The sequence below is a fragment of the Anolis carolinensis genome, chromosome 3 (genome assembly GCF_035594765.1).
Source record: "Anolis carolinensis isolate JA03-04 chromosome 3, rAnoCar3.1.pri, whole genome shotgun sequence".
NCBI lineage: Eukaryota > Metazoa > Chordata > Lepidosauria > Squamata > Dactyloidae > Anolis > Anolis carolinensis.
Genome location: NC_085843.1, coordinates 246112028 through 246128464, shown reverse-complemented (window position 1 = coordinate 246128464; position 16437 = coordinate 246112028). Strand labels below are relative to the sequence as shown.

At 38.3% G+C, this 16437-nt stretch overlaps 1 protein-coding gene across 1 annotated transcript; it reads left to right on the top strand.

The window, feature by feature from the left end:
• The first annotated feature begins 3381 nt into the window (after nt 1-3381).
• On the top strand, nt 3382-15905 carry rbp2 (retinol binding protein 2). Its single transcript, XM_003218302.3, has 4 exons — nt 3382-3553; nt 9313-9491; nt 12722-12823; nt 15760-15905. Exons 1-4 carry the CDS (start codon nt 3481-3483, stop codon nt 15808-15810), a joined length of 405 nt encoding a protein of 134 aa, XP_003218350.1. The 5' UTR covers nt 3382-3480; the 3' UTR covers nt 15811-15905.
• Nucleotides 15906-16437: the final 532 nt, after the last annotated feature.

Genomic DNA, 16437 nt, shown 5'->3' with positions numbered 1-16437 from the left:
GGGAATTATATTTTTCAGTATCCCCACTGGAATTTTTGAGCAGGTACTATGTGTATCCCCCCATAGAGTGCTTTGCAGTAATCTAAACAAAATGTAATCAAGGTATATATCACCGTAGCAGACCTGACGTTTCCAAGAATAGGAACAGCTGGTAGATTTGTTTTATGTGCGCAAATGCATTTCTGGCTACTAAAGGCATCCATGTTCAGGGCTGAATGCATCCAAGCTACACATTTGAAATGTCAGGGGAGGTGTAACCCTCCCCAGCACAGGATAATCCTTATTCTTTAATCTTCTTTTAGACTGGATGGAAGATTCTCTCTCTTGTTTGTATTAAACTTCAAATTTTTTCACCTCCATCCAATCCATTACTGAGGGTGCTACACAGACATTATAATGCAGTTCGAAGCTGGCTCAAGGGAAGGCCATCCATAAAATGCACACACCCAATGTATACTGTAGTGCAGATCAAGAGAGAAACAGTACATAAAACACTTATTAGCACCAGATAATGCATTGCAGATGATCATATCCCACACAGGGCCCGAATCTGAGACTGAAGAACATGAGCACTTGTCAGGACACCCCAGCACTGAAGGACTTTAAAAAAATGTGGAAACACAGCTGGCCAGAAGGTAAACAATTATTTTCCAGGAGAGAAAACCACATCATTCTCATTGAAATGCTCACTTTCCAACCCTTTTATTTTGAATTCCTGTGGACTGTCACCATCTAGCACTGATCTCAAATGAACATGGATATGCACATCAGCATATCTCAGCAGACTGAGTAAGAAAAAAAACCCCACATTTTCTGGAGGTTGTCTAGCCACAGATACTGTGGTTCCTGGACTCAGTTCCAATCCTCATCTAGCAGCTATATTATGGCACTGGCCACTATCCCATCCTTGAAGCATAGCTAATTGGTTCATTTTCATCCAACTCCAAACTGCATTATAGTGTCTGTGTAGAATCACCCTGAAAGTCAAAACCAGTTTAGCATCAAAACAGTCACATTGGCAGTAGAAGGAAAGGTGAAACAGCATTGCTTGTCATTAGAACAATAGTGATATTTATTTATCGTGTCAGAAGCGAACCGAGGGTACAAATTGTAATGTATTTGAAAACACATAGTTAAAAAAAATACTGATACTGAGCTATTTACATTCCATAATTAGTTCTGAAACCTGATTGAAATAGAGTAAGACAATCTATCTCATCTGAGAACCTCTGGAGTTGAAAAGCCACCATGTGGCCTAGAACCTTCCCTAAGAAAGGCATATGGGAACCTAGCCAGGAATTTTCTGGCATGGTGGACTTTAGAGAGTTCTCCAAGAGCCTTCAGGAAACCATTCAGATCTCTTTGCCTCCTGGGTTGGACCATCTTATTTATTTATTTATTTACAGTATTTATATTCCGCCCTTCTCACCCTGAAGGGGACTTAGGCCGGATCGCATTATGTACATATAGGGCAAACATTCAATGCCCATAAACTGAGACAGAGACAACAGACAGACAGACACAGAGGTAATTTAACCACCTCCTGAGGGGATGTTAGATTCTGGCCACGGGGGGAGCAGCTGCTTCAACATCCACTCTGATGGCACTTCCTCACTTCCTCATTCCAACGTTGTAAATTAGTTAAACTTGCCTCCCCACTTTTTATAAGTGGTACCTTATTTCCTACTTGATAGATGCAACTATCTTTCGGGTTGCTAGGTCAGCAACGAGCAGGGGCTATATTTTATTTTTATTTGACGGGTGCTCACTCCGCCACGGGCTGGCCTCGAACTCATGACCTCATGGTCAGAGTGCTTTATTGCAGCAGCTGTTTACAGCCTGCACCACAACCTGCCTTATAGACAGACCACCTTACAGACTGTGATGACTCATGGGCCATGTAGTCCCGTTCCTGGTACTATTGAGGCAGATGAAGAGGAAAACTTGGGTTTCCCACCGTTTCAGCCAGAATTGGAGCCCTTGCACCTGCAAGATGCAAGAAGTCAGCCAAACAAGCCTTGAGCAGAAATCTCCCCCATTTTCTCGCCGGGATTATTATAATCAAGATAGGGGCGCTCGAGAGGCGACTCGCCGGAGCGCCAGGATAGCTGCCAGACAATTAGCTGATTAAGTCTGCTTCCCTTGGGAAACTTTAAGGAGTCATGCATCTGGACACAGTATAGGTTTCGTTTCTTGTTCCCCAGAGAAAGTGTTCCTTGGCGGGAAAACAAGATCCTATATAGGTGTTTGCCCGCAAAGGAATCCTTGCGGAGTCAATTCGTCGGCTTGAGGAGTGAGATCGTGTGTAGACTTCGTACTCCAGTTCCCAGATCCCGGATCAAGTTTCCAGCCCAGCCTTGTATCATGGACTTCTATGGACCCAGTTTTTGATTCATGTTTGCCTTGTTTCAAGTTTGATCTTCCCAAGTTTCAAGTCTTGCCTTGCCTTGTGTTTTAAACCACGGACCTTGCTTCTCTGATTCAAGCCTTGTTTTCCAGTTTCCTTCAGATTTACTTTAAGCCTCAAAGACTATGGACAGTTCCCCACACTATTACTTGCCAAATAGTGTGTGTTTCGGTGAAGTGGATTATAACTTTGGACTTTAATATCACATATTGGACCTTGTTTTCCTGGACTATATTTGACCTTTCCTGAAAGGTCTACTTCTGAACTATATTCTTCACTTGTTTTTATTGACTTTATATATTCCTTTAATAAAGATATTAGATAGATTCTGGTCTCTGCGCATGGTTATTGGTGCTCTGCAGCCTGGGTCCTGACACAGACAGTACATGACAATGGCTAGGAAACTAGGTGTAGAGTATGGCTTGCTGTGACAAACAAAGCAATCTTAGCATGCATGTTGATTTCCCAGTTCAGCAAGTTGGAAGGATTTCATTGCCACCTCAAAGGCCAGTTCAGCCAGATCAAGAAGGGAGACTGCTAAGCAGTGGTGTAGGTGCTGTATCCACAGAATAGCTATTTTGTTCCAGACCTATGGTTTGAAAGATCTCATGAAAATATATTAATTTAATATTTGAATTCTCCCTGCACCCAAAATGTCAATAAAACTGAACAGAAGATAGAGGTTCCTATCTGAACACACAAACAAAAAAAAACCCCAAGTTTTTTTTAAAGTTCTATGCCATTCTGGCATATTTCAAAGTTATGTTCTCATAAACTTATTCTGTTGTCTTCCTGGCTTTTATCTTTTACAAAGGTTATTGCAAAATCATTTTCTTCTGACTTCTAGTCTCAGCAATCAATTTATTGTATGTGTTCTGTCCTCTTGAACTTTGGTAATGAAAAGTAAAGTTGTGCTTATGTTATCTTGCTTGACCCTTAGACTTTATTATCTTGGAAACCATAACCTTCACACGAAGAAATATAAAAGGGATAGAATCACAGGATGTTCTTTTTCCTGGTCCCCTTCAAAGTTCTGTATCTGTGTCATTCTTGAATTCAAAATCCTAGCTGCAATGCCTGCTGATTACAATGGAACATGGGAAATGGAATCCAATGAAAACTTTGAAGGTTACATGATTGCTTTAGGTAAGTATTAAAACAAATTTAAACCAGTTTTAAATGTTGCCTTAAAATATAACAGTCTAATTCTAAACAAATATACTTGGAAGTTAATATAGGCAGGACAATGGATATACCTTCTAAAAATCAGATTATTAGAAAGTAGCTCCAGTTTTTATTTTTGGAGATTTTTTTAAGTATCTGCAAAAAAAAAAAAACCTTTGACAATTCTTGTTTTGTTGTTCCTTTTGTCTCTGGAAAGGTTGAGAAGCCATTAAATAAGAAAGCAAATAGTTAACAGCGAAAAAGTAAAGCTGATCAAAACATAGGGGCAGCTGGTGGCTTCTATATCAGTGGGACAAATAATCTGTTCCAGATCTTAGTCTAGATTTATTGGTCCAGTTGATGAACTTATTGGGGAGATAGATTTCACTCTTTGGATAGCTTTAAATTCAGTGGTTTCACTCCTCTGATGATGTAGAAGCCACCAGTGCTATTTCCAAAATAGTTTTCCAGTGAATTGGAAAATCCACTATGAATCTTGTATGATAGAGTCTATTTCAACTAAATTTGCAAAAGCACATAACAATAAATGCAGGTAGTACACGTGGAAAATTATTACAATTTCCCCAGACTGTAACCGGAAACTGGCCCTAAAGACTATAGAGAATGAGATACCACAATCAATTTCATGAGCACACCTTTATTTCATTCCAATGCCTGTGTGCCATCCTATACCACAGTATCCCAAGATGGGAAAGAGCTAAAATCAGTTTAAAACAGTTTTGAACAATTTAACATTTAGAATAGTAGATCATTCAGCAATAAAAGCAAACCTTGTCACTCAACATATCAGGAGCAAAGGAGTATCAGCTGCGGGAAGATGTTTTCAAAAGCATGGCCACACACAGTGAACAGTGAGATGAGGTGAATATGGAATAAACAGCCTGGTTTAACCTGGATCTTAAATGTTTGCATTGCCTCTGAAATTCTATCACATTGTCCTTGCAATGTCCCAGCAGCCAGGACACCTTGTCCTCAGCTGGTGTTTGCTCATAAAAGCCGGTCTGGCTGTAAATCACTAATCCAATGGCTATGGTTGGCAGTCAGATTAAAAATAAAAACAGAAACAAAACAAAAAGAACTGCCAAACTGCAACATTGACAATGTTGTATAGGTGTAGCAGGTTTTACCTCACTTATTTTCTTATTTATTTGATGGAATTGTACATTTATATACCACCTTTCTGCCAAAGCATGGCAGTTTACATAATTGCTTGCAATGTAAGAGCCACACACAAACTGGAAAAGCGGAAACAAAAACATTCTGCAGTATTTGTTGTCTGCTGTTGTTAGCACCGAACAGATGCTTGGTATAGTTGGCTCTGTTAGCACCAATCAAAATTGGGAGATGCAAGGCTGAATTTGGGCTTGTTTTCCCCCTTTTCCTCATTAAGAGAAACCTGTATTCATATTTTCTGCACCTGCAAAGAACTGAATAGGATCTATCAAAAGCAAGAGTAAACAATAATGAGTTGTGGAAGCTTTGTTTATAGATAGACCTTGTATACACACAGCTGTCTGTTATACATACCCATTTCTAAACAAGGGCCAGGATCTATACCAGGCATGCACAAACTTTGGCCCTCCAAGTGTTTCGGATTTCAACTCCCACAATTCCTAACTGCCGGAAGGCTGTTAGCAATTGTGGGAGTTAAAGTTCAAAACACCTGGAGGGCCGAAGTTTGCCCATGCCTGATGTATTCACACTCGGATATCCATATTTATTTAACTCTTGCATTTGGGAACAAATAATTTCAAATGTTTTCCCCCTTCTTGGGTCAGATTAGGAGAGATTTGTGCAATTTCAACGATTTTTCATATTTTTTGTGAAAACAATTGTTTGTACAGAGAGCGTGACTCTTGTGCAAGTTACTATTTTTACACAGAACACACTTAGCAAAATGTATTGCAAAGTAATTTTTGTGCAAAAAAAAATCTATCACACAGAAAATACAAAAATATCACTTGACATTTCACCATTTTCTTGACAGTGTGTTGGGATACCCTTTTCTCACCGAGAATTAAAAAAAACTGGCAAAGTATTCTTTGCATATCTTGTGCACACAACGATCAAAATAATATGTGATGAAATAGGAAAAAGGCGCAATCAAAACAGTATGTGTTATGTTATGGTTTACATGCTTGCTCATGAACATTCTGTGGTGTTACTTGCATATATGTGTGCAGGCAACAAGTGTGACTTTCATTGGTTTACAATTCTAAGGGCCCTTCCACACTGCCTTATACCCCAGGATCTAATCCCAGATTATCTGCTTTAAACTGGAATATATGATTTCCCACTGCCATATAACCTGGGATAAACAGATAATCTGGGATCAGATCCTGGGATATTAGAGCAGTGTGGAAGGGCCTTAAGAATCATGTGCGTGCTTTGTGTGACATCTTTATCGACTGAACTTCAGAGAGATAAAACTGCAGGAAATTATTCATCACATTAAATAAAAAAAACTCATTTAGGAGGGTAAAATTGGTCTGCTTTTCAGTTTGACTGGAAGATCAGGATCACTATAATAAATTTCATCAAAGAAAAATCAGCGCCCAAACAAGAGTCAAAGAACATGAAAGGCACTGCAGACTAATTCAACCAGAGAAATCAGCCATAGCAGAGCATTTGATGAACCAGCCTGGACACAGAATACTATTTGAGAACACAAAAATGCTGGACCATTCTAACAACTATCATGTCAGACTACACAGAGAAGCCATTGAAATCCACAAGCATGTGGACAACTTCAACAGAAAGGAAGAAACCATGAAAATGAACAAAATCTGGCTACCAGTATTAAAAAACTCAAGAATCAGAACAGTAAATAAAAAGCAATACTCTGAAAACAGAGGATTTCCAGACATGAATCAACCTAGGGCAGTTAACGACTCTAAACAAAGGATGCCCCAGAGGCAGGAAGAAGACAGCAGATAAGCTTTTCAATGCTAATTAAAGTGATTAACTACATAACATTCACACTGACCTCTCTCACCCTAGACTTTCCACAGATATATATTTACCTCTTTGCTTAGTTTTCTCCATACCTCACAACCTCTGAGGATGCCTGCCATAGATGTGGGCGAAACGTCAGGAGAGAATGCTTCTGGAACATGGCCACACAGCCCGAAAGACACACAACAACCCAAAGAAAAATCAGTTTTATTCAATCATGACAGTGCCAAAACTAGAATATTGTGTTCTGTTCATGAATAAGAAATGACATTTCTTAGTTGTACCTTTAAAAATGATTAGACAATCAAAAAAAATTTAAGTCACACTTATTTTTTCAATCCCATATTCTAAGTAGCCCCAGTTATATGTAATCACTAGTGGCTTGGGAACCATTTTCTCACAGCAAGATCAGGAGGAGGAAGACTGTGGCTGTAGGAGGAAGGCTGCCATTCCCTAACCACTTGATTTTGGGCCTTTCCTCAAGTTCAAGTGGTTCTAGTATTCAGCTATGTATCATCACTGTGTTCCTGGGCAAAATGTGTCATCCTACCTATTAAAAACAGAGAAAACTGTTTTCTCTGGGTAAAACTGCTGACCTGACCTGTATTCCTACTGCAACACTGCCCTCAATGAGGAAAGAAATATAGCTAGCACTGAAACTATTTTGTAAAAAAAACTGAGCAGGACTCACACTTCTTGATCTCACAGTTGTTGTCAGGAAACTGTAAACTTGAGAAATGTGTAAAGAGAGAGACTTGGGGTGCATATAGACTGTAGAATTAATGCAGTTTGGCAGTACTTTAACTGCCATGGTTCAATGCTGTAGAATCCTGGGATTTGTAGTTTGGTGAGTCACAATTGTTCTTTGGCAGAGAAGTCCTTGTAAAACTACAACTCCTATAATTCCATAGCATTAGGCCATGGCAGTTATATTGTTATCAAACTACATTAATTCTGCAGTGTAGATACACCTCCCATTAAAAATAGGTAGGTGGGAAGTGAAAGACAAGGGAGCTTACTGAGTCTTTGGAAAGCAACAAAAGCGTTCATCAATAAAGGGTTCTCCAGCAAATAGTCAATTTTTTTATTTCTGTGGAAAAAGCAAAAGCCAAACGTGCCAATATAAGAGGTTTTGGGGCACCATTGACTTTGTTTGGCCTCAAATGAATGGAGTTTTCTTCTGTCACTTGAAAATAAATGCTTGACCTTGCTTTCTTCATTCTCTTGACAACATAGGTAAAGGTAAAGGTTTTCCCCTGACATTAAATCTAGTCGTGTCCGACTCTGGGGGTTGGTGCTCACCTCCATTTCTAAGCCAAAGAGCTGGCATTGTCCATAGACACCTCCAAGTTCATGTGGCTGGCATGTCTACATGGAGCGCCATTACCTTCCTGCAGAAGCGGTACCTATTGATCTACTCACATTTGCATATTTTCAATCTGCTAAGTTGACAGCAGCTGGGGCTAACAGCAGGAGCTCACCCTGCTCCCTGGATTCAAACCGCCGACCTTTCGGTCAGCAAGTTTAGCAGCTCAACGGTTTAACCCGCTGTGCCACCGGGAGCTCCCTTGACAACATACTACCCATAATTTTCTTCTGTATATAAATAGCTTGAGATTATATTTGGCTACTAGAGTTTCTTTTTATGTATCTCTCTTTAGAATGATTTCTTACAGCCAAATGTGTGTATTTTCTGAGAAATAAGCCTCAATGTGTTTCTAATTACTTCCAAATATATATAGATATAATTACAGTACATCCCTGTCTATTTATTATATCTAATTCCTGCCTTTCCTCAAAGGAACCAGGGGCTATGTACATGATCCTCCCTTCCCATTTTCATTCCCAAAACAACTCTTGAGAGTCTGATAGACATTGACTACTGACCCAAGTTCACCCAGTGAACTTCAAAGCCTTCCCATTGCTAATGCAATGTATTAATTGCTAAACTAATCTGATTCTTGCACTATATTCCTGCTAAAAACTGAAATGTGTGTGACATTTGAACAAAGTGGTCTTTCCACTACACAGAAAGTCCTTTCTGAAGCAAACACGGGTAGCAGGATCCACTAAGCCTCAAAAATGCCATGTCTCTGCTTTATTTCTTTCAATGCAGATTATTATAAGTTTGAGTTACATTCATATATTATATATTTATTTATTACAGTCAATGACCAGCAACAAAAAATGTATAAGCATCAGAATAGAATAGAAATATATACATTTAGGTATTAAGAAACACTGTCAAAAGAAAGGTTAAAACCCAGTATTGAATATGGTAGTTAAAACGGTATTAAAATTTTATATGCTAAGATGACAAAGGTAATAAATACTTTAGTACGATGCTTGTATTTTAATTGTTTATTTTATGATGTAAATGTAATCTGATTGGGCTTGTCCCCATGTAAGCCGCTCTGAGTCCCTTCAGGAAGATGGTGGCGGCATACAAAAATAAAGTTGTTGTTGTTGTTGTTGCTGTTGTTGTTATTATTATTATTATTATAAGTAAATTTTAAAACCTTCTAATGCTGTGAGAACATCTTGCGCCGACAAGCTATTGCTGCTGCACAAAAGCTAGCAACTTTGGCAGTAATTTTGGGGTCTAGGTCTGCCAAAAGATAATCAGCATAAAACCTTACAGATCTCCCTGGTAAACTTTCTAAAACTGGATTTATAAAATGTGTATGAAGGTCTCAGTAAAAAGAGCAGTACAACAAAACGTGCTCCACACCCATTAATATATTATCTTTTGGTCCATTCTACAGATATTGACTTTGCTACCCGTAAGATTGCAAAGCACCTGACACAAACAAAAGAAATTGTTCAAGAAGGAAACAATTTCAAGACAAAGACACTGAGTACCTTCAGGAACTATGAATTGAATTACACAGTAGGAGAGGAATTTGAAGAGCATACAAAGGGGCTTGACAACCGCACGGTGAAGGTAGAAACCTATGATTTCTTTTCCATTTACACAGCAGTCAATATCAGCATCTGATATTCAGAAAGCAGGTTGAAAGCAAATTAAAAATGTTAAAAGAAGTGTTTACTTATAAAGAAGCAGTGATCTGCATTTCAAATTTTACATGTAGTTTGTGGTTGGTTGGCTTTCGCAACTATTTATTTTAGATGTAAATCATGATGATTTTTCAGAGCTGTGACAGCAAGAGAATGACTTTTTTATTAGCTTCAAACTTTTCATGGTTCCATATGATGCTTACATATCATCACTTCACCCCACAAAAGAAAGATTCAAGCAATTGTTGAACTATCAAACTTCTTGGCAATACAATCTTTTCACCTGCAGTGACAAACTTTTTTATTAATAACTATGGGCGGTTCCACACATGGCTTCAACTCGGGCCCAATCAGATATCTTAAACCTGATTGGGCCCGGGTTAAAATCCACACACCTTTCCCCAACATCTGCACTTTCCTGGTGGGAGGGGGTGTCCAGATGTCCTGCTGGACCTTCTGGCAGGGCACCTGTACCCAAAACAACCCCCCCCCCAAAGGCTTAAAACTGAAAAATATCTTACCCAACTGCCATTCCCCCTTCCCCAGAGCTTTCCTGGTGCATAGAAATGACATGCCAGGATAGCTCCGGAGAAGACGAAATGGCAGCCGAGTAAGTTATTTTCTTTTTTAAAGGCTTTTTAAAGGGGTTTTGGGAGAGGGTGGGGGCTGTCTTGGAGTTTTCGAGCCCAAAAATCCCAGGACACCTGTGTGAATTGGGACCAGAAGTCATGCAACACAATCCCCGTAGAACAGCATTTTTATTGTACTAGTTTCTACCCTGGAACATAACGAGTGCAAGGAAAAGTCTTCATGCCAGTCTCAAGATTTTATTTCCCATGTATCGGTTTTACAATATATGCATTTCTACATTAGCCCGAATGTTATTCCTGATTTTAATCAGTGGGAAACCAAGTGAAAAGAGATCAAATGTAAGCTGTGGCCATATGGCTCTAAATCACATCTGTAGAACAAAATGGCAAACATTGCACTTGCCTAAGTATATTTTTCTCAAGGAGGATGGAGAGAAATCCACTACTCATTGTCAACATCGTGACCTTTCTATACCCTGACATCACAGTACAATCCTCATATCTCTGTCAAAGCCATCCTTTACCAGTCCTATCTAGGAACAAAACTGTCTCTTCCCTGAACTTTCTGCAACCTCAATTTTCTCCTTCTATCTCACTGCTGTTATCTCGCAGAGAGAAGAAAAAGCATCTTATTTCTCTTATAATTCAATCTGATTCCTTATCAGCATGATTTCTATCCAGCATTCCCACACCAGCACACTGCTAGTTTTGCAGGAATAGCAGGAATTAATTATATTTAAGAGAGCCATTCTGCACTTCTGCACTTTTCAGGGCAGACATGTGGGAAGTTGCCAGACAGCCATCGGGTATACAGAGGTTATGTTTTCTCCCACTCACAGTTATAGCCAAGAGTGCTAACAAAAAGAAAAAGAAACATTTAAAACATCTACCATTCAAAGAAGCTCTAGGGTGCATACTGCCACTATTGTATTATACCACTAGACAAAGAATTTCCAGCTTTCCCCCCACTCTGAACTGTACTGTTGACTACAACTGATATCAGGGTGGTATTCATGTAGTCAGATGTTCTTGAACTCCAAGTCCTAACACTCCTAGGCTGGATCTGATCCTAGATTATATTCTTATCCTAGATTATATGGTGTAGAGTCATATAATCCAGTTTAAAGCAGATAATCTGTATCAGATCCTGGGAACACTAATCAGATCCAGCCTTAGGCTCCTTCCACACAGCTGCATAAAATCCCACATTATCTGCTTTGAACAGGACTATACAGCAGTGTGGACTCAGATAGCCCAGTTCAAAGCAGATATTGTGGGTTAGCTGCCTTGATATTCTGGGTTATATGGCTGTGTGGAAGGGCCCTAAATCAGCCCAGCAAGAGTGAGGAATGGGAGAACTTGCAGCCCAAGAACATCTGGAATGATACGTGATCCCCATCAGGAATATATCCCATGAAAAGGAATTTAAATATCGATTGATTTACCAAATACCCATTGATTCAACTGTGTCCTTTAGTCAGGATTACTATATGATTTAGATCATTATGTCTATTAGAAAATGTGACTAAGAAAGGCCATCCAACAAATGCATTCAATTTAAATGACTATCCAAAGAGAGACCTTGGCCCCTTCCACATTATCTGCTTTGAAATGGAATATATAGCAGTGTGGACTCAGATAACCCAATTCAAAGCAGATATTGTGGGATTTTCTACCTTGATATTCTGGGATATAGGGCTGTGTGGAAGGTCTTCTTGAAACTTAGTTGTCAAGGTTTCCTCTTCAAGAATTCTGAGAAAAGTAATTTGTCATGAGTGCTGAAAATGATCAGTTCTCAGGATTAGGTAATGTTACTATGATTAGTGTTCAAGCAACTAAAAGATAAAATGAGGGAGCACAAGTATGTGAAATAATAAGAGAAAAATGTTCTTATGGGAGAATGCAATTCCACATTACCAAAAAAAGAAGAAATATTTTGTGTAATAATAAAAGAACAATATCTGATATTATTTACATAAAATATGTTTTCATCTATAAATATACCAAAATTTTGAAATAACTACTACAGATAGAATTTACTTAGTTGTAAGTGTAACCATGATAGTTACTTCACTATGTAGTGCCTCCCAGTTGGACCCCCACAATCACCATAGCAATTGACTAGGGTCTGTTAACCTCATTGAGAAGATTTCTGCAAGCTCCCAAGAGCAATCATCATTACAACAGCAAAAGTAAATTCCCTGTTACAATTCCCCCTCACACCAGAAATCACTTGCACAAGAAGAACTGGTACCACCAGCCAACTGCTTCGCGATCCTCAGACCACCATTGACCATAACTACTGCTGCCCAGTCAGTAAGGACTGGAAGATGTTCACTAATGAAAGAGGTGGTCCTATATAAAATATAGGCATCTAGGCATCTACTAGCATTTGGTTTCAGGCTTCCCCCCTCTCCAATTGATGCTCATCCCATTATATGCATGAAAAAAGTAATATGATGGCCCTTGTATACATTGGAAAAATCAATGTTTGTTTTGTTTTTGTTTTTTTGAGCATTTGAGTAATTATAGAATGTTGTTGAATTTTATAATTTGATCCTTACAGACACTAGTAAGCTGGGATGGTGATAAACTAGTCTGTGTACAGAAAGGTGAAAAGAATAACAGAGGATGGAAACACTGGATTGAAGGAGGCAAATTGCATCTGGTAAGAGCTGAAATCATTGAAGTTATGTGACACTCCCAGGAGTTTTTAAAATACCCTTTCCTCCTCATTCTGCTTTCATAATGCTATGAAAAGTTATTTTGAAACTGCTTTGGTATCTCCTTTCTGTTCCATTATTCTCTGTTTTTTCATCAGCCACTTGTCAACTATGATATGAATTCATAGTCACATCAAAACATGTTCACTAGGTGACTTTAGACTAGTTGCTGTTTTTTAAATAGTTGAAAGAATTAAATGAGACAACCCCATACCTGATCCCCTGAATTACTTGGAAGAAGACGGGTTGCAAATATTTATTCTGCCAGACTAGAAGGAGCAAGAGTCTTTCTTGGTTCTAGGCATATTACTGAGATCCAGGAGGAATTAAGATATTAAAAATGTATCACCAGAATTTTTTTTTTAAAAATCAAAAATAAATTCATTTTACTGCCTCTGAAGAGAGGGAAAATCTGATTTCCATTGGGATACAACTGCATAACTGGAATGCTGCCATAGGCCAGTCCTTGTTTCATGTTTTTGGTTTCAGTTGCAGGCAATAAGCTGAGGCCTCACATAATCTTTATAACTAATGGTGAATGCATGTGGGAAAAAGTGGTCTTTCTCATATTCCAAAGCCAGGAGATTTAAAAGCAATTGGAACTTGTCCTGAAAATAAATTAAGAGTTTGAAAGATAGTCTAAAACACACTCACAATAGAAATATCTATCTATCTATCTCCTGGTTGCTGCAATATATATCAAATAAACAAATTATCCAATTATGGGAAAAGAAGATGCTTATTATTATACTCTATTTCTGCAATAAAATATAAGGATAAATCTCCTTAGACAACAAGAAGCTTCAATATTACCAAAGTGACATGACTGAGACTAATGTGACCCTTATGTGGGAAGAGTCCTGGCCCTTAGGCATAATGAGTCATGTGTCTCAGGCTGTTGTGCAGCAGTGGCAGTCTTCCATTTGTTCTTGGTAAGGCTCTTCTCTTGCTTCCCAGCCTGTCCCCATTAAAATGCCCTATTGTCACCTGGAGGCACAGTGGAGGAGACTTTGCTATTACACTGGTCAACACACATTTTGGTGGCTCAGATGTTAGCCCTGTTTATGGGTATATTTGACTTGCCAACCAAAAATGGTACAAGTTTCCCTATATCAGCTCTAGTTTTTGAGATACAGAATATATGCCATATATCAGTCTTCATCTGCTCGTCCATAGAAAATAATGATAACCATAGCTAAGAAACTATAGCTGATGGGAATCCATCCAATGCAATTTTCTGCATTAGCACCCCAAATAACCCCAGGAAAAAGCCTGAAAACCAAGACACCAAGATTTTTTTCCTGTTGGGCTGTGTTATCAATGTAGAAGAAAGGTTGAGCTCCAATTGAGCTCCAATCTAGTTTGCTTCTGCACATGACTTTGTTTCAGGTAGCCACGCCAGCTCTCATCTGCTCATCCTCACAGACCTCTGGGCTCTAGATCCTCTTGAAAGTCATGGCATTTCAGAAATTAATCAGTTTCCATTCAGCCACCCACATTGGCAACTACAGTTTGAAATTAAAAAGTGTAACAACTGCAGGAGTTATTATTTTCCTTTTGTATTAAATTCTGGGAATGCCACCCACCCAATAAAATCTAGATAACCCATTTGAATGGGTGAGTCACAGTCTCCCAACTGCTGCTGCTTTTCATTTGTCTATATTGCATTTCTCTTGCTTGGTCTTTGTGAACCAGAATAAATATCATTCTTTAGTGTGTGTTTGTGACAGCAGTTGGGAGACTGTAACTCAAACATTCAAATGGGTATCTGAAGTGCAAGGTTTTTTAAATTCCTGTAAAAAAATCAGATGTATTAATACATTTGGAAACAAGCATCACATTTGTTTCTTATATAGATAGCTTGACCTGATTATTTTTAATAATTTTGTGCGTGAAAATTTGTGAAGTTTTGACTTCTGTCCAAGTCATGAACTGTGACCTGGATCATTGGCTCCTTTATACAGATGGAGAAACACTATGCAATAGTTTCCTCCCTCATCTTTAGTTAATTACAAATGAAAGAATGAAAGAGAATTCCAATATGATATATCTCTGTGCAAAAATCTTCTTAGAATATATCACTATCTCTGTTTTTATTGTTGCAAATGCTATGGCTCCAGTACAAAAAGGATTATTTGCAAATGCTGTGGCTCCAGTAGAAAGGAGTAAGGAATTCATTTCACATGTTTACAATAATAAGGGTAAAGATGCCCTTTTATATGTTCATCCTAAAGGTTTTCATGATCATAAAATTCTACCTTCATTCATATTATGTGCACGAACCTATTTACACTAAAGTCAATAAGTTGTATTAAAAATCACATTTGCATTGATGGAAAAACTATCCTATCCTGCTCTGTGGCAGATTTAATTTATTTCATTACAAAACACATTCAAAATGGACCAGTAATTTCATTGGATAGATTTGTAATAAACAGCATAACCTTCTAGGTTACAATCCACATTCTGCAAACAGTGGGTCGAGAAACCAAAATGACACACTTACCTCCTGTTATCTCTAAAGCTTTTCCTTCTCTCCTTTTACAATTTCCTCACTGCTTCACTGAGTTTAATAAATTACAGTATGTTGGTTAATAATAAAATATGCAATGTCCCACTGTTACAGAGCAATTTCCATACATTTTTCATTTTAATCCTTTTTAAAACTCGATTCAAGTGTCAAAATCTAATTACTGCAACCTGTAGTGCTTGCTGGCTGATTGGTTACGTAAAATACCCTGCTCTTTTCCTTTTAATATCCCAGTCTCACTGTTAATGCAGTAGCTCGGCTGTTTTATCTTTGAGTTTTTGGAGAGAGATGATGAATACAGGAAATACAAATAGAAACTGTCTGGGCTCACCAAAGGCTTTAATGTTGCAGGAGCTGACATGTGAAGACCAGGTGTGTCATCAGATCTTCAAGAAGAAATAATAAATGGATTGGGATTTGATACAGCTGTGCAGTGTGTACTTTTTACATCATATATTATCTAAAATGAAATGAAATAAACCTAACCTTGTTCAAAATCTTTGCTTTGTAAAATTTAAAAAGTTCTTAAAATAATACCAAGCATGGGCTTTTTTAAAGTTGTTTTCTGAGTATGCTTTAAATAATGTAAATCTTTGTCTGATAATTATTATTATTTCTTTCTTAAATACTGGTGTTTTTTTTCAGCCACCAAAGAATGGTCCTCCAGCAACAATGCAAAAAATAAACACAATTAATTTTGACAATGGCACATCACTCCATGATATTCTAATACATGAAAACACTTTTATCATGTCTGAAGGCAAAGCCTGTGTGCACTGTAGCCCCCTCCCCACAGCCTACAAATGTAGCTCTGGGTTACCAAGCTCCTAGTTGTATTCAAAAGAATGGCTCAACCCAACAGGATGGTAATAAGATGCAGTGCTACTAGGATCTAAATCACTAACATAAATCTGGAATGGGTGCCTGCAGACATCATTATTATTCTCTGATCAATCTCCTTATGTTTCCAGCTCAGGTTTAGCAGGAAGATCTCAAAGTAAACTAACTTCACAGAAATGCTGCAAGATG